This window comes from Geotrypetes seraphini, chromosome 4 (genome assembly GCF_902459505.1).
Source record: "Geotrypetes seraphini chromosome 4, aGeoSer1.1, whole genome shotgun sequence".
Taxonomy (NCBI): Eukaryota; Metazoa; Chordata; class Amphibia; order Gymnophiona; family Dermophiidae; genus Geotrypetes; species Geotrypetes seraphini.
Window position 1 is genome coordinate 127,423,090 of NC_047087.1, and position 24,884 is coordinate 127,447,973.

General features: G+C 45.1%; 1 protein-coding gene across 2 annotated transcripts in view; it reads right to left on the bottom strand.

Annotated features, from left to right (window-relative positions):
- Positions 1 to 24,884, bottom strand: part of BRWD1 (bromodomain and WD repeat domain containing 1) — a 614,838-nt gene that overhangs the window by 80,553 nt on the left and 509,401 nt on the right. For both annotated transcript variants that reach the window (XM_033941455.1, XM_033941456.1), the window contains 3 exons: positions 19,098 to 19,253; positions 14,024 to 14,144; positions 1,312 to 1,437 (listed from right to left, as the gene is read on the bottom strand). In XM_033941455.1, the coding sequence (XP_033797346.1) occupies positions 1,312 to 1,437; positions 14,024 to 14,144; positions 19,098 to 19,253 (403 nt within the window). The remainder of the gene's footprint in view (positions 1 to 1,311; positions 1,438 to 14,023; positions 14,145 to 19,097; positions 19,254 to 24,884) is intronic.

Genomic DNA, 24,884 nt, shown 5'->3' on the forward strand with positions numbered 1-24,884 from the left:
TAGTAAAGATAAAATTATAATTTAAAACCCTGGAGGCCATCATCGAATTTTGACAAAAACAACAACCAAACTTTTCCATGGTTCTGCTCTCTCTGCCAGGAGGTACGGTAGCATAGACTCTGAAAGATGACTCCTCTTTAAGGAAGATTCCACAAGAAGGGACTTATGAGATAGTTGGGAGTTCTCAAAGCCCTTGCAATGTACAGTTCTATACCTCGATTCCAACTTGCCTGGAACAGCAGGGATGGCATAAGGAGTCTCTAGGTTTCGTTTGAAAGTTTGAGAAAGATGTCTGTTAAGAGGAAGTTTGAGAGACTCCGCAGGAGGCCGGGGCAAACTTCTTTCCTTTAAATACTCATTAGAGTACTTAGAACCAGAGTCCAATTTAAGATCCAGGTCCTCAGCCATTTAAAGGAGAAAGGAGGAAAAGGACAATTGATCCACAAGAGGCTATCTGCCCCAAACCCACCTCTCAATATGTTAAGTTATAGATGTGGTGGTCCAAGAGAAAGGGGTTTGGAGGCCTCTTGAGAATTCTTGCCATTGCAGTTACTTTTGAACCTGAGTTCCTAAGGAGCCTTGTGACATGCAAGCATCAGTGTCATTAATCGCTGAGATTACAGGAATGTAACAGGAATAGAAGTTTTAATAAATAAATAAAAATAATATGGCATGGTGCTGATTTAAAACCTTTGGAACAGTGACAAATTGCATCTGTCTACTGCAAATGGAGTAGAATGCACAAACTCTTTGCTTTCCTTTATATCTTTGAAGAAATTCACCAGCAGAGAAACTGTGGAAGCTGCAAATCATGTTATGTTGACAGAGTCTTGGTAACACAGCCCCCAAATCTTAGAACGGATACTAAAGGTGAGAAGGATGTCATCAATGGGTTAAAGATAGATACAAACCCCTTACAGGCCATTTATGTCCCTGGTTGAGTTGTTTCTTGGTCCATACACTAATACTTGGATCTTACTACCACATCTATACAGAAATATAGTGTCTGATTATATAACCAACTGGCTGAGAATAGGCAGGAATAGCGTGTGGATTCTATAAACTTGATAAGATCAAAATAATTGGCAGAATTAGGAGAGCTGTGTTGATGCAGACTCAAAAATTTAAACAAATATAGCTTCTGTGTAAAAAAAATTAGAATTATGTACATTTTGAATATTCCAGCAATATTTATAATTTTTTTGTGTGCAGAATTTCCCTATAAAGATCAGCTACTACATGTAGCCATGATGTTCAAGGTATTAGTCAAATAATGAAAATCACACACACAATTCATGGCAGCATACTTACTTGATGAACTTTAGAAGTAGATCGGTGATCTTCTTTGCTGATTTAGCAATACTACTATCAGGTTCATTGAAGGTCCTAGCATTGTGTTCAATGTATCTCACTTCCCAAACCAATGCAGAAATCCGCCTTCAAGTAAAATTGAAGTACAATATTTTAAAAACTACAGAGACTTCACATACTGTTTCTAGTTTTAAATATAAGAATACTCTTGATACAAAAAAAAGGTATACAGTATAATCTCGTTATAACGGACTTCAAGGGACCTGGCAAAGCAGTCTGTTATATCCAGAGTTGCATTAAAAAAAAAACTTTATTTAGGTCAACTTGAAACAACGTACAATCAATGAACAACAGTCGCTGCACAAGCATATCAGCAGCACCAATAACAAAAACTCAGCAAAACATTGGTATGGCATGAAATGATTGCACAAGCAGAACACTAAAAGATGTTCTAAAGCAGGGGTGCCCAACGCGTCGATCGCGATCGACCAGTAGCTCAGGAAGGCAACTCGAGTCGATCGCACTCGTGTTGCCGTCCTGATCTACGATTTCAGCCCCTAGCGAACTTATGCTCCGGGCTCTAACGTGTGCGTGCAGGCTTCTCTTCTCTTCCCTCCGAAACCGGAAGTTATGCCCGGGGAGGGGGAGGGGGGGAGAAGGGAAGCCTGCACGCACATGTTGAGAGCCCTGAAGCAAGCGTTCGCTACGGGCTAAGGCGGGAGACAGGTTAGTGAAGCATTTCCTCTTCTTGCTGCCGGGTCCTGCCTACTTTCTGTTTCCGCGAAGGCAGGACCCGGCAGCATTTCCCCCAACAGTTCCTCGCGATGCTGGTCGGCCGAAGCAGGGAGAGGTTGGGGCGTCGGCGGCTTTTGGGCGTGTTATTGGCGTCGGCTTTCTGGCCTGTTATTGGTGGCGGTTTGGGTCCTGGTCCCCGATGGCAGTTTGGGTCCCCGATGGCAGTGGCAGTGTCTTGGGGGAGGGCAGGGAGAAAGAAAGAAAGAAAAAGGGCAGGCAGGGAGACAGAAGGAAAGAAGAGAAACAGAAAAAAAGGAAAGGGAGGCAGAGAGAAAGAAAGGGCAGGGAAGAGGAAGGAAAAGTTGGGGGAAGGAATGAGGTCTGGAGGAGAGGAAGCATACAGGCTGAAAGAAGGGAAGAAAGATTGGATGCACATTCAGAAGAAGAAAGTGCAACCAGAGACTCATGAAATCACCAGACAAGGTAGGAAAAATGATTTTATTTTAAATTTAGTGATCGAAATGTGTCTCAATTTATATCTGCTGTCTATATTTTACACTAAGGTCCCCTTTTACTAAACCGCAATAGAGTTTTTTAGCGCAGGGAGCCTATGAGTGTCGAGAGCAGCGCTGGGCATTCAGCGCAGCTCCCTGCGCTCTAAAAACTGCTATCGTGGTTTAGTAAAAAGGGAGGGGGGTATATTTGACTATTTTTGTATGGTTGTTACTGAGGTGATAGTGCATAGAGTCATCTGCTTTGACCTCTTTGAAAAACCCTGGAATAGGAATGATAATTAACATTTTCTATGCGTACAGTGTGCGTTGTGTTTTTTTTAAATTTTATTGTTGGTAGATCATTTTGACTTGGTCATTTTAAAAGTAGCTCGCAAGCCCAAAAAGTGTGGGCACCCCTGTTCTAAAGCATTATGTCGTACTGTACTGGAAAGAAAAATAATCTGTCATTTTCTTCTGGGCTGCATTTCTTTCATATGTTTTAGTGATGTAAGCATTTTGATAGTGTATCACCGGCACGCCACACACCTGCATGTCTGTTATAGCTGAACAAAACTACAGCTAAAATCAGCTCTGGGGACCAAATTGTTTGTCTGTTATATGCAAGTCCACTATATATGGTGCTTTTCTGCATGTCTGTAAAGGCACACGGCCATGACCAGCAGACCTCGTCCGCTATAGACAATATTCCGTAATAAGCGAGTCCGTTATAACAAGATTATACTGTATACAATTACTCCTAGACACCAAGCATACGATAAGAGAAATATCAACAGTATTCTAAGAAATTATTATTACCTTTAACTTAAAGTCCATAATTATATGTCAGGAGAAAAGGCAAAATTCTAGGAAAATTTCCATATGATAAAGAAGAAAAAGAAGAATTCAAGCTAAATTAAATAAGCTATGGAAAAGATGCCACTGGTTCAGAAGGTAGTAGAGGAGAAACATTTTTTGATCCAAGAATGTAGCCAACTAGCTAGGTTCAAAGAAAATATATTTCATCAAGTTCAACTTAACTATACATTTACAAGGACAATTAAGCTCAATACAGTGTTCCTAATTGTTAGATTCTAGGACTTAAATTCAGGAACTGCCGGCGTCTCTTCTGTGTTGACCTCACCATATCAGGAAAAACTCAATTCACAATTCAAAAATAGGAGGCCTTGATGACGGAAAACCATTTTCAGTAACCAATCAAGGTACAGATCTAATACCAAAGTAGATGGCTTAATACCATATGTTTCATCTTCCACAACGAGTCATATTCAACTTATCAAAAGATATATCAGAATCAGCAGCTCTTGGTTGATGCAAGTCCTTTTTAGAAAAAGTAACATAATTTATTCTTACAATAGGTGGAAACGATTGCTCTGGAATATTTAGAACTTCATACATAAAGGCCCTGAGTCTGCATAGCGCGTCTAAAGTTAGGCGCTGTTTGGATGTCCAAGATAGAAGTCCTTTGTAGAATCTCAATCAGTGGCGCTCAGCACTGTTTCTCCATCACCCATCTCTCTTGCAGTCCACAGCCAGTCCCTCCCCCCACTGCCTCTGACTGGCTGTCTGTAGCCCCTCCCAAGCAAGCACTCAGGTGACCTCACTAACCTTGCTATTTAATTTGAACCCTCTCTGGGTATGAGAAGCCGGTGTACCACATCTATTCTGACTGGTGAGCACAAAAAGATGGTCAGACAGCCTAAGCTCATTGGTAATCTCAAGATATCAAAGCAGCACTCTCTTCACATCCAACTTTTTCAGAATCTTGCCCTTTCTAGATTCTTTGGAATTAAATTCTGGCAATCTGATCTCTTGATTGACATGGAAAGCCCAGACAATCTTTGGCAAAAATTACAGAACAGTGCACATAGAAACTTTGGCCTCCGTGATCTTGAGGAAGGGCTCTCTGCAGGAAAGAGTATGTATCCCTGAGACTCTTCTCACTGAGGTAATGGCCACGAGTAAAAGACCGTCTTGAAGGGAGATAGGTTCAAAACAAATGCAAGGAAGTTTTTTTTCACCCAAAGGGTCGTGGACACTTGGAATGCACTACCGGAGGAAGTGATCAGGCAGAATACAGTACAGGGATTCAAACAGGGATTGGACGGATTCCTGAGGGATAAAGGGATCGTGGGATACTGAGAGAGGTGCTGGGATGTAATACAAGTATAGAAAGCTAACCAGGTAATAAGTATGGAAACCCAACCAAGTCGTGAATGTGCAAGACCGGAGGGTTAGGACATCGATGGGAAGATAGGACTTCAATGGGAAACCAAGGTGGCAAGGGGGCCCCTTCTGGTTATTCAGACAGGTCGTGACCTGTTTGGGCCGCCGCGGGAGCGGACTGCTGGGCAGGATGGACCTATGGTCTGACCCGGCGGAGGCACTGCTTATGTTCTTATGAGTGTTAGATCCCTCAAGGACACTTCCTTCAGTGACTCATATAAGTGGAGCCTAACTGAGGCTCTGCAAATCTACGTTATAGTTCCATAATGGAAACAGATGTTTTGTGGGGGGCCTGAGCCACATTGCCCCCTTTAGAAATCTAGCTATATCCAGATAAGACACCAAGGTATCTTTACACTCTTGAACCCTGAAAAAAGAGAGTTCCGCTACTTGGACTCTGAGGGACGCCACTGTAAGACACACTCTTCAATGCCCGCTTGGAAGGCTAATACCACCAAGATCGGAGCAGAAAAAGGTTCTGCCTTCTTAAAGCACCAATACTGGAAAGTTTCCCATGCCTTATCTTAAGCAGAGACCATTGTAGGCTTTTTGGCTCTCAGAAGAGTAGCAAATCGTCACCTCTGAGTTTCTTTTGTTTTCTAATGCCACGCGTTCAAGAGCCATGCTGGAAGAGCAAAGCAACCTGGATCTTCTATGACCACTGACCCTTGAAAAAGAAGGTCCAGCTGCACTTGCAGTCTGAGACCTGTGCCTCTCTGAAAACACACTAGATCCGCATACCATGGTCTGCGTGGCCAATCTGGTACTGTACTTTTTTTTTTTTTTACAGAAAGGGTGGTAGATGCATGGAACAGTCTCCTGGAGGAAGTAGTGGAGACAGAGACTGTCTGAATTCAAGAAGGCATGGATAGGCATATGGGATCTCTTAGAAAGAGGAAATGATAATGGCTACTGTGAATGGGCAGACTAGATGGGCCATTTGGCCTTTACCATCATGTTTCTATGTGTGACGTCCAGAATGGGTCTCCAATTGTCTGAGCTTTTCTTGGGCAGTATAAAGTATATGGAGTATCTGTCCGAGCCTGAATCCTCAGGCAGCAGGGTCTCTATGGCATTATTGTGCTTTCTTGTAGGCTGAAGTGGGACAAGAACTGGAGGTTTGATTTCTTCTGGATCCTGAGACTCTCTGTCTTGATCCCTGGTAGGATCTTTGAGAGGAAGCTCCTCCAGAGTACTGCCGAAAGTGCTTGAATTCACTTCATTGGCTCCCTATCTGTTTCTGATTTACAGTTTAAACTCCTATTACTGATTGTGATTGGGCCAGGCGGTCATTATCCGTCACTTCAACACGCCCAGGCACTTTTAGTTGTCTTTCTCACTTCTTCAACATTTGTCTCTACTAAACCACGACCAGCCTTTGTTAAAAATACAACTTCACTCACACACACATGACCAGGCCCCTCCAGACACTTCTCTGGTCACCACCGGGTCCTCTCATACCCCTCCCTGGACTTCAACGGTTTTGGGCAGCTTTCGGTACCATCACCAATCTCTCTTCTGGTTGCCAGCAGCCCCGCAAATCCCTCTGCTGGCCACTTGCCAGTCACCTTCAGTTCCAAGGTTTCTTGCTCTTCACCAGGTCCTCTTCAACCCTCATTGTTTCGATCATGTCTCCTCTCAATATCCTCTGTTCGAGGGAGAAGAGGCCGAGTTTTTCTAATCTTTTGCTGTACGGCAGCTCCTCCAACCTCTTAACCATCTTAGTCGCTCTTCTCTGGACCCTTTCAAGTAGTACCATGTCCTTCTTCAAGTATGGCGACCAGTGCTGTACGCAGTACTCCAGGTAAGGGCGCACCATGGCCTGGTACTGCGGCATGATAACCTTCTCAGATCTGTTCGTAATCCCCTTCTTTATCATTGCTAGCATTCTGTTCGCCCTTTTCGCCGCCGCTGCACATTGCATGGACAGCTTCATCGACTTGTCGATCAGAACTCCCAAGTCCCTTTCCTGGAAGGTCTCTACAAGTACCGCCCCGGACATCTTGTATTCGTGCATGAGATTTTTGTAACCAACATGCATCACTTTACACTTATCCAAGTTGAACCTCATCTGCCATGTCGATGCCCATTCCTTGAGCCTGATTATGTCACGTTGCAGATCTTTGCATTCCCCCTGCGTCTTCACTACTCTGAATAACTTCATATCGTCTGTAAATTTAATCACCTTGCTGGTCGTACCTATGTCCAGATCATTTATCAAGTTTCAAATTTATTAAAATATTTGTTTGACCGCTTAATCTAATTTCTAAGCGGTTAACATAATAAAATTACATAAAAACAAGTTAAACAGTTATATTGAGACGTATATTAAAACAGGGAAAACAAGATACTTGCACAGACATACGGCAACAAAAGGACGGATGGGGAAGAACTACAATTGATAAAGATGTTGAAGAGCACGGGTCTAAGCACCAAGCCTTATGGCACCCCACTGGTGATGTTCTTCCAGTCTGAGTATTGTCCATTTATCCCCACTCTCTGTTTCCTATGCTCCAGCCCGTTTTTAATCCATGTGAATATTTCACCCTCGATTCCATAGCTCGCAATTTTCCGAAGTAGTCGTTCATGTGGAACCATGTTGAACGCCTTCTAAAAGTCCAGATATACAATGTCGACCGGGTCGTTCTTGTCTATCTGCCTGTTTACTCCCTCATAGTAACATAGTAGATGACGGCAGATAAAGACCCGAATGGTCCATCCAGTCTGCCCAACCTGATTCAATTTAAATTTTTTTTTTTTTTTTTTTTCTTCTTAGCTATTTCTGGGCAAGAATCCAAAGCTTTACCCGGTATTATGCTTGGGTTCCACCTGCCGAAATCTCTGTTAAGACTTACTCCAGCCCATCTACACCCTCCCAGCCATTGAAGCCCTCCCCTGCCCATCCTCTACCAAACGGCCATACACAGACACAGACCGTGCAAGTCTGCCCAGTAACTGGCCTTAGTTCAATATTTAATATTATTTTCTGATTCTAAATCTTCTGTGTTCATCCCACGCTTCTTTGAACTCAGTCACAGTTTTACTCTCCACCACCTCTCTCGGGAGCGCATTCCAGGCATCCACTACCCTCTCCGTAAAGTAGAATTTCCTAACATTGCCCCTGAATCTACCACCCCTCAACCTCAAATTATGTCCTCTGGTTTTACCATTTTCCTTTCTCTGGAAAAGATTTTGTTCTACGTTAATACCCTTTAAGTATTTGAACGTCTGAATCATATCTCCCCTGTCTCTCCTTTCCTCTAGGGTATACATATTCAGGGCTTCCAGTCTCTCCTCATACGTCTTCTGGCGCAAGCCTCCTATCATTTTCGTCGCCCTCCTCTGGACCGCCTCAAGTCTTCTTACGTCTTTCTCCAGATACGGTCTCCAAAACTGAACACAATACTCCAAGTGGGGCCTTACCAATGACCTGTACAGGGGCATCAACACCTTCTTCCTTCTACTGACTACGCCTCTCTTTATACAGCCCAGAATCCTTCTGGCAGCAGCCACTGCCTTATCACACTGTTTTTTCGCCTTTAGATCTTCGGACACTATCACCCCAAGGTCCCTCTCCCCGTCCCCTCGAAGAAGTGCAGCAAGTTTGTCAAACAAGATCTGCCATTGTTGAAACCATGCTGGCTGATCCTCATCAGATCATGTCCGCCAAGGTGATCAATGATGTGGTCCTTTATCAGTGCCTCTACCATCTTTCCCGGTACCGAGGTCAGACTCACCGGTCTGTAGTTTTAAGATCAGCGTAACATTTGCCACCTTCCAGTCCTCCGGAATCTTCCCGATTTGATCGACATATTGGCTATTAGTTGAAGCAGTTCAGCTATAACCTCTTTCATTTCCTTGATGACCCTCAGATGGATGCTATCCGGTCCCGGAGATTTATCGCTCTTAAGCCTATCAATCTGCCTGCATACCTCTTTTAGACTGACCTGTTAACCCTGTAAGTTTCCTGTTTTCACTTCCAGCATATAGCCTGATGGGTTCCGGTATGCTGTTTATATCCTCTTCGGTAAATACAGACGCAAAAAACGTGTTCAGTCTGTTGGCGATTGCTTTGTCCTCCTTTAGCACTCCCTTTATTCCTTGGTCATCTAATGGTCCCACCGCTTCCTTCGCGGGTTGTTTCCCTTTAATATCGTAAGAATGGCTTGAAGCTTTTCACCTCCTTGGCTATTTTTTCCTCGTAGTCTCTTTTGGCCCCTTTTACCACCTTATGGCACCTGCGTTGCTGTTGTTTGTGCTTATTCCAGTTTTCTCTTTGGCCTCTCCCACCATCCCCACTCTCTTACATCTAATCCTTAAACTCTCCACTGGAGTTCTTTTCTCATCCTAAATCCTGTAAACCGTGCCGAGCTCTGTGTCTACGGAGATGGTGCGGTATATAAACCTAAAGTTTAGTTTAGTTTTTGATCTTTTCCATTCCTTAAACTAAGTTTTTTTTTGGTCTCTGATCACTTCCTTTACTTCTACAGTGAGCCATGCCGGTTCTTTATTCTTTTTCCTCTTTGATCCCTTGCTGATACGCGGTATATATAGATTTTGTGCCTCGTTGACCGTATCCTTAAAAAGAGACCAAGCTTGCTCTAGCGTCTTTACAGTATTTATCCTCTTCTTAATCTTCTTACCAACAATGCGTTTCATCCCTTCGTAATTCCCTTTTTGGATGTTTAGCGCCGTGGCTGTCGTTCTGGACTGATGTTTCGCCCCTATTTCCAGGTTGAAGCGGATCGTATTGTGATCGCTGTTTCCCAGCGTCCCTTCTACTTCTACATCTTGTGCCGGTCCTCGCAGTCCACTTACCAAGGATTAGGCCGAAGTCAGTATTCCTCCCCTCAAGGGTCACCTGGGCTCCCAAAGGAGCTCCTGTTTTTCCCAGCTCTGTTAAGCTGTTCTTTCCAGCTCCCTTTTCCACTCAAGTAAGTGGACAACTCCCAGGTACCTTTTCAGCTGCTTGTATGCAAATGAGCTCTTTTTCACTGCTCAGACTCCCTCTGCTGGCTCCTGACAGGAGCTTCACCCTATCACACTGACCTACAAGTGTATTTGCTCCACAGTTCCTCAGTATTTCTCCTCTCTCATCTTTCTCCATACCTCCCCCCTCAACCAGGAACTCTGGTAGATGGATAAGTCTCTCTTTATCTGTATCCTTCTCCTCTACAGCCAACTCTAGAATCTATCCCTTCTACCTTGCTGCACCATATGCCTGGAAAAAAAACCTGCCTGATTTAATATGCCAGTATTCAAATCCAGACTCAACGCCCACTTCTTTAAAGATGCTTTCAATTCCAAATTTCAACCCACCTTCTAAGCCCCAATATCTGCTTTATCATTCCCTCTGTAATTCCCCCACCTAAGCACAGTGTATTGATGCACCTTCTTGTCCAGTTTGTCTGCCTTGATTAGATTGTAAATTCTTTTGAGCAGGGACTATCTTCTGTGTTTTGATGTATAGTGCTACGTATGTCTAGTAGCACTATAGAAATTATCATCATCATTAGTAGTAGTAATAGTGGTAGAACCACAAAAATTAGACCACCCAGAACCTCTCGAGGTTCACAGTCTGTCAGGTAGAAATGTCAGCCGACGAGCTACCATGCTAGCCATGAGATCATCCAGCCCCTTTCTGAACATTTGTCCCTTGAAAAGAAGTCTGCTGACGGTAGCCTTGGAAGTGAAATCTCCCACTCACTGTCTAATCCAGAGCATTCTGTGGGCCGAGACAGAATAAGCTGAGACTTTGTTCATGACTGATGATGTCAGAGAGCATCGGCCATGTAATCAACTCCTAATAGGAGCTGGGCAAAGGTTCGCCCTTTGCCAGCACAAGCCCTCACAACTTGGTATGACAGGCGCTTGTCACAAAAGAAGCAACTGCTTTGATTCCCAAGGCCAGTGCTTCAAATTACCTTTTTAAGAATCACATCCACTCTGTAATTCTGTATTTCCTTTAATACTATGCCTCCCTCACTTGGAAGGTATGTGCGTTTGGTTACCTGCGCTACCAACAAATCTACCTTACTCTGAGTGAACATCTGCTGCCACTCCTGTGCTATTGGATACAGCTGACCCATTGTTTTGGCTACCTTTAGGGACCTTTCAGGAGCATCTTAGATGATTTCAGCTTGCGTCTCTTGGGCTCTGCAGCCTCCATGTTCCTGCGCTTAGGTAAACCGTCATTCTGGGGCTCTGGAATGGATTTACTCCTAATCAATAAACCTCCTAACCATTCCTTAGCCCTAGAGAAAAAAAAGGTGAGGCTAAGCCAGCTGCTCTTGCCCCCTCCCCTCATGCTGCATGACACGTGGCACAAGGGCACTCTTCGGGCGCCCATCCAGTGCAAACCAGGCATAAATTAAGGGTAAAGGATATTGAGGACTCCATCCCCACCAGTTTTGAGGCAAAATGAGGTGAGTTGAAGGTTATGAAGAACTTAAAGCAAACCATGGTGGTGTTTTGGTGCCACAAATGGCACCAAAATGCCTTAACTAAAACACACAAAAAACAGCAAAAAAGAATTTTGGCGGTGAGGAACCTTCAGGGAAGGGGCAGAAACTGGAAAAAAGCAGCTTTTAAAGACCCCCTCCCAATTTTCCTCTTAGGCTATAACAGTAGAGTGGTCCACAGTAGTATGCAAAAAAAAAAAAAACCCAAAAATCCCAACCTTGGCAGCTCATATCTCCTTAAGGCTTATTTTTGTCCACTTGGTATGTCTTACTTGTGTATCATATTTCAGCTCGATTAAATAATATTTAGAGGTCACCCCAGTATGCACTGTTTGCTTGTGTGTTGTGTATGCGGGTGATTGTACATAATTAGTTTGTATGGCATTGTTTAGTTTGCAATCTGCACTCAAAAACTGACTCAATGGGAAGTCAATCTTGTCAGCCTTTAACTGCTAGACTGCCACTTGGACTGGATGTTCCTATTCAGAGCGCTGTTTCAGGTGACAGCACGACCACTTAGCAATTTAACTGACTTGGCTTTGTCAGTCAGTCTTGTGTACATTCGACAGTGGAATGAAGCGTAAATGACGAAATGCTGTCTACTCTCAACGCATATCCAAATAAAACTGTTGCAAACAAGGCATTCACAGTCATTTCCAGACATTTATGGTGTCTGTCTGAGCACCTAGCAGCACTTGCCTTTTTTGACAGAGTAACACCAGAAACAAAGCTACGAATGGTGCAAAACTTAAAGCATCCACCATTACCAGACATTTCACAACATCTCATGCATACAAATGAAACGGAACCTGTGACCTCCGAAAGTCTTATAGCACAGAACAATCATTTCTTGATTGGAGGATCATCAAAATCAAAAAAACATTTTGACAATCCAGTTTTCAAAGAACTTTGGAATCAGACATCCAAACTGACTGTTAATGATGCAGCAGAACGCGGGATAAGCCTCTTTGAAAAAATTATTCTTAGATGAATAACAGAAGCAATTTGTTCTTCGGCTATTGGCCAGCCACCAAAGAAGTTTTTTCTGCATCAAAGGTGGCTCTTATGTCAGACCGTTGATTATTTGTCGAGTACAGAATTACAATATACTGTTAAGCTCAGTGGTAAAAACAACAAGGTGGGGTGACCCCTAAACTTTGTTTTAAGTAAAATTTTGAGGGGTTTTTCATTTTTATATAAAGGAATAAAATTAGTCTTGTGAGCAAATGAAATGTGTTAATTTTTTGGACTACCCTACTGTAACAGCCTTACTCAGTGTGACCTGTGCTGGAGATGTGCTGCAGCCTACTTCAGCCTTTAAAGTAGCTAGATCTGGGGGAAGAAATCACTGCCTCAACTGGACTGTTCTTCCAAAGCTGAATCTTCAGGTTGCCAATCAAACCAAAGTCTGACTGAGCCTCTAACCCCTGCGGACCCGCGCACATGGAAGGGGGGGGGGGGAAGAAGTAAAACACAGCCAACACCCTGAAGAGCCCTGCTGAGCCCTCTACAGATGTCCCACAGCCTGCACTCTAGTCCAGTAGACAAGCAAAGCTAATAGGGGACCGGACCCAGAGCTCCACAAATGTTTCTGCAGGCTAACAGGTGCCACAGAGAGATTGTCCCATTAGCTGCACAGCTCAATCTGATTTTTCTCCAAACAGGCAGAGCTTGGCCCCTTGAAATGAGGAGCTCTGAGCACCGAAAGCCACCAAAAATCACGATAAAAGACCAAAAAAGTTAAAAAATATACAGAGCATTTCAGAAACACTCCTTCTAGCTTGCATGCAGATGGAAAGACTGAAGGGGGCAGCATAGCCCTCTGGTGAAAGAGGAATTGAAAACCTGAAGTGGATTCCTTCTGCACGACTCGTGAGCATGAGGAGATTACCCATTCGTCGAGAATGACACATCTATTGCACTAGAACAATATTTATTTATTTATTTTAAAACGTAAGCCTGACTGATCATTTCATAGGAAACATACATGGAACTCTAGTTGTAGCACCAACTAGTATTAATATAGTAGAAGAAATGTTTCTAACTATTATAAAATCAATATCCGGGCATGGTGTAAGACAATAGCTTCCAACCTGGGGCCAGCTTAAATCACATTTAGCAGTCTAGCTGCTGAATAATGGCATTAACAACAGAACCAGCGATTTTTACTATTTGCAGAGACTCTCGGCGTGACACATCATCTGTTTGGTTTTATATTATCTTTTTTAATATTTGTTGTGACATATGTTTTTTCCTTTATCTACCATGGACCCCTGATGAAGGTTGTCCGAAACACGGACCGTGTTGGGTCCCCTGTTTGGTAAAAAGGTTTTAATATATAGTTTGCTTGTCACAATAAAATTCGCCTACATCGTTGTACATATCTGCAGTTTTGGTTTGTTTGTTCCTTAATGGCATTAACAAGTCATATCAATAAAATTTGTGCCTAACTGTTTTTAATGTTGCAAATTGCTTTTCTATGCTTTCGTGTTTTAAAATGTTTTGATGGCCTCTTTGGAGGCTACTAGGCAGTATATAAGAATTTTAAATTATTTATCAGAGCCAGGTGTCTTTATGTGTAGTAGCTGATTTACGAATCATGTTTTGAAGATTTTTATTTTTCAGCAAGCCTGTCATTCCACATCTGACTTCCCCCCACATCAAGTTTTTTCTGTAGTATTTTTAGCACTGCATCTATTACAAAGATGACTGAACAGGATGTCCAGTTTAAAAAGCCAATTACTTTGTCTTTTAATACAAATTCACTTTCAGACTTGCCTGTAAAACCGGTTCACTAGCCTCATCCGAATTGTGCTTAGGTCTGTAGGATAAGCCACCATCATAGAGTATGTAGGATAGGTTTGCAAATCAACTGGAGCAGCAAAAGCAGTTGCAATATCTGTTAAAACAGTGCATATCATAACACATAAGCATATGTTAATACAAATCTTAAATTACCATTAACTTATAAATGCATTAACCCCTATTGATTCAACAGCTGCAAATTTATTTAAACCATCTATATGACCAGAGAACCCCTTTCAGGCAGAATTACTAATCTGCTCTACCACATACTTAGGCCATTAATGTACATTTTACCACAGGTCCTATTTTATACAATGGTGCCTAGTTACTAATAATTGTCCTCCTTTTACAAAGCCATGCTAGTGAGTGCCGCACAGCAAAAGCCCTAAAGCCCTTTAAATCTCTATGGACTTCAGGGTATTTACCACCCCAGTCCACACTAAAACACTTTGTAAAAGGAGGCCTATGTATGTTAACTGTGTTAGCAACTTAAAATGTAGTAAGTGCACTTTAGCTTTAAATTTATATTTTACTCTCATTTCTGTTACACTCATGGTGTGACCTAATGAGAAGAGATGTAATAATTTTTGAGATTTTCTACCTCCATTATTCCTTTACATTGTATACTCTTATCACAACAACTTAGGTTTAAGTCTGATTGGTGATTTCATAGGAAACATACAAGGAACTCTAGCTGCAACACAAACTAGTATTAATACAGTAGAAGAAATGCTTCTCTTAACTATTACAAAATCAATATCCTGGCAATGGTGTAAGACAGTAGCTTCCAACCTGAGGCCTGATATTCAAAGCAATTAAGTAGACAAAAGAGGCCCCCTACCAGCTTAAAACATGTTTAGCAGGCCAGCCATTGAATATTGGCACTAATCAACCATATCAAATCCGGGTAGGAGGAGTATTATTCAGTGCCAGTGCTCATATAACTAAGCTACCAAAACAGGACAGGATACAAAGCTGTCTAATTGGTGTGAATAAACATGTGGATAAAGGTGAGCCGGTTGATGTAGTGTATCTAGGATTTCCAGAAAGCTTTTGACAGAGGCTACTAAGAAAATTAAAGAGTCATGGGATAGGAGGCAATATTGAATTATGGATTAAGAATTGGTTATTGGACAGAAAACAAAGGCTAGGGTTAAATGGCCATTTTTCTCAATGGAGGGTAAATAGTGGAGTGCCATAGGGATCTGTACTGGGACCGGTGCTATTTAATTTATTTATAAATGATCTGGAAATTGGAACTATGAGTGAGATGATTAAATTTGAAGATGACACTAAACTGTTCAAAGTCATTAAAGCACATGTGGACTGTTAAAAACTGCTGGAAGACTGGGCATCAAAATGGAAGATGAAATTTAATGTGAACAAATACAAAGTGATACACATTGGGAAGAATAATCCAAATCATAGTTACCAGATGCTAGGGTACACCTTGGGGGTCACCGTTCAAGAAAATGATCAGGGTGTCAAGCAGCCAAGAAAGCAAACAAGATGCTAGGAATTATTAGAAAAGGGATGGTAAACAAGACCTCTTCTATCAAACTGCGCTAAGTTTTTAGCGCAGAGAACTATGCTGAATGGCCCGCACTGCTCCTGATGATCTTAGAGTTCCTATGAGCGTCGGGAGCAGCATGGGTCATTCAGCATGGCTCTCTGCGCTAAAAACTGCTAGCACAGTTTGATAGAAGAGGACCTAAGATTACTATAATGTCTCTACCACTCAATGGTGCGACCTTATCTTGAATATTGCATTCTGTTCTGGTCTTATCTCAAAAAAGATATAATGGCACTAGAAAAAGTTCAAAGGAGAGCAATCAAGATTATAATGGGGCCGGAACTCATCTCGTATGAAGAAAGATTAGAGAGGTTAGGGCTCTTCAGTTTGGAAAAGAAATGGATGAGGGGAGATAAGATTGACGTCTACAAAATCTTGAGTGGTGTAGAACAGGTACAAGTGGATCGATTTTTTTTTTTTTTTACTGTATCAAGATTTACAAAGACTAGGGGACACATTCTAGACAGATGGTTGTGCGCCCATGGCCGCGTGCCATCTGCAGAAGGAATCCACTCCGGATTTTTTCTCTTTGCCTCTGCTGTACTTCACTGGGCTCCTTAACTCCATCTACAGTTAGTACCCAAGAACCGAGAGCCACTAAATAAATGTGAAGTAAAGAAACCTATGGAAATCAAATTCAGCAACAACCATTCTGCTCAAGAAGTAACATAAGATCATTAACTGAAAACAGACAACAAAGGCCTTAAAGGAGCTCAGAAACTACTCCCACAGAAAAAAGTAACATATACACAGTATTCTTCCCAGCCCCCAAGGGCTGGAAGGCATCCATAAAACAACTTGGAGAAGGAAATGCAGAAACAGACTGAGACAGTAGGCAGGTGCAGGAAGGACAGGGTGGGAGTCTAGAATGTCTCACCTATCTACTGGAAAAGAGCTTACCAGGGTAAGTACATAATCTCTTTTTCCAGTGCAATAGTGAGACATTCTAGACCAGGGGTCTCAAAGTCCCTCCTTGAGGGCCACAATCCAATCGGGTTTTCAGGATTTCCCTAATGAATATGCATAAGATCTATGTGCATGCACTGCTTTCAATGCATATTCATTGGGGGAATCCTGAAAACCCAACTGGATTGCAGCCCTCAAGGAGGGACTTTGAGATCCCTGTTCTAGACAAATGTGACGAACAAAAGCAGTCTCCAAAAAGCTAGGGTTTAAAAAAAGCTAGGGTGGGCTTGCTGCGCCGGCCTATAAGACCGAGAACACAAAGGTAGCGTCCTGTCTTGCTGCCACATCCACTCTGAAACTTGACAAATGTGTGTAGAGAGGACCATGTTGTCACCCTGCAGACTTCCTCAGAGGAGACAGCTCTAGCTTCAGCCCACAAAGAAGCCACATTCCTCGTAGAATGTGCCTTGATGGAAATGGGAGCTGTTTCCCAGAAAGAATATAGATTGACGAAAGGGCCCTACAGATCCATCTGAAAATTGTGGCCTTGGAAGCAGGAGCACCCCGCTTAACAGAATGAGTCAGCACGAAATTCGTTAGTATCCTCCAGGTACATCAAATTTCTTCAAAAGGTGATCTTGTGTCCTGGAACCAGTAGGCTGAAAAACAACAAACACACTTCCTGATAACATGGAAAGCCAAAATCACCTTCGGCAGGAAGGAAGGAACCGTACTTAGGGAAATCCCAGTCTACGAGATGTGGAGGAATGGTTCCCTACAAGAAAGGGCCTGGAGTCCTGAGAAACACAATGCTGAAGTAACAGCGACCATCTTCAGTGTCAAGTCCAAGAGGGAATCATCCTGAAAGGGGCTTATAAGGAGCCTTGGTGAGGCTAGTCAGCACCAGTTGAGGTCCCAGAAACAGAATGGTGGCTTAACCGGCGGTCTTCAGAAATCTAGCAAAATCAGGATGAGATGCCAAAGAGGAACAACGTTCCTAGGCTCTAAATTAAAAGAGCCCAGCCACTAGGAACTGAAGAGAGCAGAACTAACACACTCCTACTGGTATACATGCAGAAGGGAAAAACTAGGTAGAGCTAAGAAGCCCAGTGAAGTACAGCAGAGGCACAAAGAAAAAATCTGGAGTGGATTCCTTCTGTAGATGGCACGCGGCTCATGTGGACACAACCATCTATCTAGAACAGGGGTGTCAAACTCAATCACATATGGGGCCAAAATCTAAAACATAGGTTAAGTCACGGGCTAAATTTTTTATTAAGATACTTAGGGGCAATGTTTATTAAAGTACACTAACCGATTTAGTGTATGCTAAATGTGCCCCATAATAAAAGGACCCCTTAGTCTTAGTAGAAGTATAGGGTTACAACCTCTCCAACCCCATGCCGGCTCTGTGATGTAAACAAAATAAATAAAAAATACTTTTCCTCTCTCTTTTAGGTCCTAGTTCATGCTTGCTGTCTAACACCAGCCCTGGCAGGATATACATTTAAAATCCGACATATTGTAATCACAAAAAAGAAAATAAAATGATTTTTTCTACCTTTTGTTGTCTTGTCATTATTCAAATCATGTTGGTCCCAGGCTCTGGTTGTCTTCTGATAACTCACTTGTCAGGGTCTCCTGCCCATTTTTTGTTTTCTTCTTTCTCCGTGCTAACCATCCATCTTCCATCTCTGTCATCCCCTTCCATTTCCTTTCCCTCCCCCAGAAGTCTGGCATCTTTCCTTTTTTTTGTCTCCATCTCTGCAGCTGTAGCAATGGACCCCATCATCCCCAGATCCACCATCTCTTCTTTTCTCAACTACCCTTTCATCCAGCATTTCTCCCTCCTTCCCCACCACCCCAGGGTCCACCATCTCTCCCCTTCTCTTCTCAACTACCCTCCCCTATCCAGTATCTCTATCCCCCCTCCACATCATCCCTTGTGACCAACTTCTCTCTTCCTTTCTGTTCCTTCCCTCCCTCCATCCCATTGTCCACCATCTCTCTCCCTCTCCTCTGTTTTTAGACCCATTATTTCTTTCCCTCCCCCCAACCTCAGTCCGGCATACGCACATCTTTTTTGACCCCCCCCCCTTTCCCTCCCTCCCTCCATGTACTTCTACACCAGAGCCCGGTCTCCTCCCCCGAGGGCCTGCATGGTTTCCCCCTTCTTTTTAGCATCCTCCGGATTCCAGGTCTCACCTTCAAAGCAGCCTGCAGAGGATCGCCGGTGCTGTAGCGAACCTAGCTGGCTGCCGTCGGCCTCTGCAGCATGTTCTCTCTGCTGTGGTCCCGCCCATCCTCTGACGTACGGGACCACAGCAGAGGGAACGTACTGTGGAGAACGTACTGCGGAGGCCTACAGCAGCCTGTTAGGTTCACTTCAGCCGACCGGCGATTCTCTGCAGGCTGCTTTGAAGGTGAGACTGGGAAGCTGGGATGGAGGGAGGGCCTGAGTTTGACACCCCTGGTCTAGAATGTCTCAGCTATTGCACTGGAAATGCAAATAATTCAGATTCATAAGTACCTCAGATTTTAATGAAAAAGTGTGTTCTGTATTCTTACCAAAATTGAGAAGCTGATCAATGCCTTGGATAATGCGCTCACATTCTTCATCTCGGGAGCATTTTCCCCACTCACCCTCTTGTGGTTTGTATAATAGATTCTCCAGCTCTTCAGGGGTCACGGGAATGCTACCTCCCACCTCTACTGGCTGATCAACTGCAAGTTTAATCAAAATAAAAAAGGAATGGAGATTAGAAAAATATTTAAGGATTAATAAAATCATATACCGGCACTTTTATAAAACCACAAAAACGGTTTTTAGCACCAACCAGAACACTGAATGCTCTACGCAGCTCAGATGCTCAGAGTTCCTATGAGCATTGGGAGCAGTGCAGAGCATTCAACTCGCTGGCCGGAGCTAAACACCGTTTTTGTGGTTTTGTAATAAAAGAAAAAGGGAGGGAGGTTAGTGTTAATCAATTTTTTAGGATGTTATAGCAAGCTATTTTAAAATACTCAAGAGAAAATAAAATAGAAAAACAAACTTTATTTAATTTGGATCATATAATATTTATTTACAAAGTTTATATACCGCTTTAGATCAAAGCGGTGCACAAAATAAACATGCGAAATAGTGGAACAGATTACACACATGTCAAACAGAATATAGCCAACATTGCAGGGTTATCTAGATTGAATACCTACTTAGTCTTACAAGTTCCATTCAAATAACACATATAAATGAAATGAAATCAGGTTGCAATAGGGTTTATATACATAATCTGCCATCCATACATATTTAGTAGCCAACATTCAAATAATGCTCCAGAATATAAAATCTATGGATAATTTTCTGCCTAGACTTTTAAAATCAGAAGGGAAAATACCTCTATCCAAAAGTTCAAAGCTTTCCCAAGTTACCGTATTTTTCGGACCATAAGACGCATCCACCTGTACAGGAGGAAAAACCAAGAAAAAAAAAATTTGGTTCAGAAATTTTTTCTTCTTGGTTTTTCCTCTTCTACACATTGGTGCGTCTGGTGGTCTGGTGCTGGGAAGCCTGCAGCCTGAAGCTGCCTGCAGGCCAAAGCCCGAAGAAGCCGCCTGCAGCCTGAAGAAGCCACCTGCAGCCCGAAGCCTCCCCCCAGGTACCTTTTTTTAACAGTAGCAGTGGTCCAGTGTGGTCTCCTGCTGGACAGCTGCCTTTTTCTGCAGAGCAACGCAAAACGTAGGAGCATGACCTTTCGCTTCCTGTCTGGTCCTGCACCGCTCTGTGATTGGCTGTAGTCAGTAACTGACTGCAGCCAATCATAGAATGGTGCAGGACCAGGCAGGAAGCGCAAAGGTCATGCTCCTGCATTGTGCGTCGCTCTGCAAAGAGGCAGCCGTCCAGCAGGAGACCGTGCTGGACCACCGCTACTTAAAAAAAAGTATCGGGGGAGGGGGCGCGGTGTATTCGGTCCATAACACGCACCCCCTTTATGGGGGTAAAAAAAATATGTCTTATGGTCTGAAAAATACGGTATATCACCACTGCTCTTCTGTCACTTCATTTCCTCCACCTTAATCATCTGCTTCTCCTTTCAGTGTGCAGAGGAATAAGTGCTTTCACTCGAGGTGACAGAAAGCAGCTAGAAAACAAATATCCTCCTTTATGGAGGATTACAACTTTTTTCCACTAGAATAAGCATTAAGACCACCAGTACAAAAAACCCTCTGCTGCATGTTCTCTCTGAGAATCTTCAACCCCTGAAAATGTGTGATTAATGAACCTTCAGCACCAAGATATTATGGTTCCTCAATACAGAAGCTGTTTTAAGCTAAGTTCAGCATGTTATTTTAGTAACTGACTGTAAAGGTGGGCAATTAAGCTACCTTTAGAAAGGAGCAATTTAACTCCAAATTGAGAGATATTTAATGTGAGTGCTGGAAAGAGCTGGAAAGGAAAATTTATTATTTGGTCATTTATTAGCTGAGTTGACAAAGGAATGTTTATTAGAATTATTTGAAACATAGAAACATAGAAAAATGACGGCAGAAAAGGGCCACAGCCCATCACGCGCATCCGTGTAAAACGTGCACACGGGTATAGCGCGCAGAAAACACAAATTTATGTACAGAAATTTTTATATACTGCGCACACCCGTATACCGCGCATGCTGCCCCGACTCTCCCTTCGCCCGCCCCGACTCTCCTCTGGCCACCCCGACTCTCCTTTCGCCCGCCCCGACTCTCCTCTCCCCCTTGAAGTCCTGTCCCCACCCTGAAAGCCTGATGCCCCCCCCCCGACGTCCGATTCACCCCCCGCAGGACCGCTCGCACCCCCACCCCGAAGGACCGCTCGCACGCACTCCCAACCGCACCCCCACCCTGAAGGACCGCTCACACCCCCACAGCCTCCCGACCACCCCCCCATCATGTAGAAGCTCCTACCGGTGTCCTGCTGCTTTCTCTTGGTGGTCCCGGCCCTTCCATGAGCCCTGCGCCTGCGCTGTTTCCTCTTCCAGCGGTTCGCCCTTTCTCTAACGTCAAGCCCTCTTGCCCCCCCCCGACTCCCCGACACGATCGGGGCAAGAGGGAGCTCAAGCCCTCTTGCCCCAGCCAACTGCGGCACCCCCGACACGATCGGGGCAAGAGGGAGCTCAAGCCCTCTTGCCCCAGCCAACCGCGGCACCCCCGACACGATCGGGGCAAGAGGGAGCTCAAGCCCTCTTGCCCCCCACCGACACGATCGGGGCAAAAGGGAGCCCAAGCCCTCTTGCCCCGCCGACTCCCCAACTCCCTGACAATCGGGCCAGGAGGGAGCCCAAACCCTCCTGGCCACGGCGACCCCCTACCCCCACCCCGCACTACATTACGGGCAGGAGGGATCCCAGGCCCTCCTGCCCTCGACGCAAACCCCCCTCCCCCCAACAACCGCCCCCCCAGCTGACCCGTGACCCCCCTGGCCGACCCCCACCCCCCTTCCCCGTACCTTTGTGTAGTTGGCCGGACAGACGGGAGCCAAACCCGCCTGTTCGGCAGGCAGTCAACGACGGAATGAGGCTGGATTGGCCCATCCGTCCCAAAGCTCCGCCTACTGGTGGGGCCTAAGGTGCCTGGGCCAATCAGAATAGGCCCGGGAGCCTTAGGTCCCTCCTGGGGGCGGGGCCTGAGGCACATGGGCCCAACCAGACCATGTGCCCAAGGCCCCGCCCCCAGTAGGGACCTAAGGCTCCCGGGCCTATTCTGATTGGCCCAGGCGCCTTAGGCCCCACCAGTAGGCGGAGCTTTGGGACGGATGGGCCAATCTGGCCTCATTCCGTCGGCTGCCTGCCGGACAGGCGGGTTTGGCTCCCGTCTGTCCGGCCAACTACACAAAGGTACGGGGAAGGGGGGTGGGGGTGTCGTGGGGGTCGGCCAGGGGGGGTCGCGGGTCAGCTGGGGGGGCGGTCGTTGGGGGGAGGGGGGGTTTGTGTCGAGGGCAGGAGGGCCTGGGATCCCTCCTGCCCGTAATGTAGTGCGGGGTGGGGGTCGCCGTGGCCAGGAGGGTTTGGGCTCCCTCCTGGCCCGATATTGTCGGGGAGTTGGGGAGTCGGCGGGGCAAGAGGGCTTGGGCTCCCTTTTGCCCTGATCGTGTCAGGGAGGGCAAGAGGGCTTGAGCTCCCTCTTGCCCCGTTCGTGTCGGGGATGCCGCGGTTGGTTGGGGCAAGAGGGCCTGAGCTCCCTCTTGACCCGATCGTGTCCGGGAGTCGGCGGGGCAAGAGAGCTTGACGTTAGAGAAAGGGCGAACCGCCGGAAGAGGAAGCAGCGCAGGCGCAGGGCTCACAGAAGGGCCGGGACCGCCAAGAGGAAGCAGCAGGACACCGGTAGGAGCTTCTACATGATGGGGGGGGGGGAGTCGGGAGGCTGTGGGGGTGCGAGTGGTCCTTCAGGGTGGGGGTGCGGGTGGGAGTGCGTGCGAGCGGTCCTTCGGGGTGGGGGTGTGAGCGGTCCTGCGGGGGGGGGGGGGGTGAATCTGACGTCGGGGGGGAACTATGTAAAAAAAATTTTGTACAACGCGCTCACGCGTATAATGCACAAGGTTATGCGCGGTTTGTAAAAACACGTATAACGCGCGCATTATATGCGAGAAAATACGGTAATACACTCAACATAACTATTATAGAAGGCATATGTCAATGATTGGAATAGGGTCTTAACACCACTTGAATAGCTAGTCATTATAATAGTTAAAAAGGAGAAATTAGGTTCTTACCTGCTAATTTACTTTCTTTTAGCTTCACCAGACCTGTATAGGATTAATCTTACAAGTGGGTATATATCTCATCATGACAGCAGGTGGAGACTGAGACAAAACTTTGGAACTGTACATATCATGTGGCCCCTCCCTAATTACCTCAGTCTGCCGAATAGCCAAGCAGAACTAAGAACTATATACAGAAAAACAAACAAGACTCCGAACAGTAGTATCAACAAATAAAAACAAAAATGCTGTTGGAAAATGCAAAGGAACAAATGCAAATAGCAAAGGTCCCCACAGCTCGCCAGCCAAGCCATAGCCGCTGTTCTTAATCCCCGGCCCTAGAAAAATACTAGAAACCGATCGAAAAATGAAAACCTGCACGCAAGAACACGACAATAGAAAGGGTGGGTTCTTATTCCAGTTTGGAGAAGCTAAAAGAAAGTAAATTAGCAGGTAAGAATCTAATTTCTCCTTCTTAAGCACTCTCCAGATCGGTATAGGATTAATCTTACAAGCAGGACGTACCAAAGCAGTCCCCATCATGGGTGGGACCCCCGAAGGGCCGACACCAGAACATGCGCACCGACACGTCTGAATGTCCACACGGTAGTGTCTGACAAAGGAATGTAAAGAAGACCAGACTGCCACTGTACAAATATCCACAGGACGCACCAGTGAAGACTCAGCCCAAAAAGCTGTCTGACCCCGAATAGAATGAGCCTTGAGAAAGTCCGGAACAGTCTTTTTCTGAAGAAGATAAGCGGAAGCAATAGTCTCCTTGATCCAGCGCGCAAAGGTAGCCTTGGAAGCGCCATCCCCCCTACGAGGACCTGCTAAAAGGACAAAAAGATGATCTGATTTCCTGATCTCTTGAGTGCTGCACAAGTAGACGCGAAGGACCCGTCCAACATCCAATTTACACAACTCTTTCTGCTCAGAAGAACCTGCCCGACTACCCAGGACTAGGAGGACCATTGACTGATTGACATGAAAAGGAGAAACTACCTTTGGCAGAAAGGAAAGAACAGGTTGCAACACTACCTGCTCCCTAGAAAACTTGAGGAAGGGAGACCGACAAGAGAGAGCCTGCAGCTCCAAAACATGTCTAGCAGAAGTAATAGCCACTAGAGAATGACATGGGGGGGAATCTGTCCCCGTCACCAGACCACCATCCCCTTCACCTCCCCGTCCTTCACCGCTCCATCCCTGTAGCATCCATCCTTCCCTCTCACCACCTCACCGTCCTTCAGCGGCCCGAGAATCTCCCTCCCTCCCTCTCACCTTTGCGGTGTAAAGAAACTTAAAGGAGGGAAGGTGCGCGGTCACCGATCGTGCACGCGGCTCCTTACCTCCCTCCCTCCAGCAAAATCTATCTCCCTCATTCCCCCCTCCTCTTTACCTTCACGGCACTTTAGAAAATAAACTGATGCTGGAGAAGCCTGCCTGTGCTGCCCTGCAGTTGCGTGTGTGTTGGCGAAAGCTTCTCCTCTGACGCAACCAGAATTTGCGTCAGAGGAAAAGCTTCCGCCCACACAACCGTGACTGCAAGGCGGCACAGGCAGGCTTTGCTGGCTTCAATTTATTTTCTAAAGTGCCGCAAAGGTAAGGGGGAAGAAGGGAGA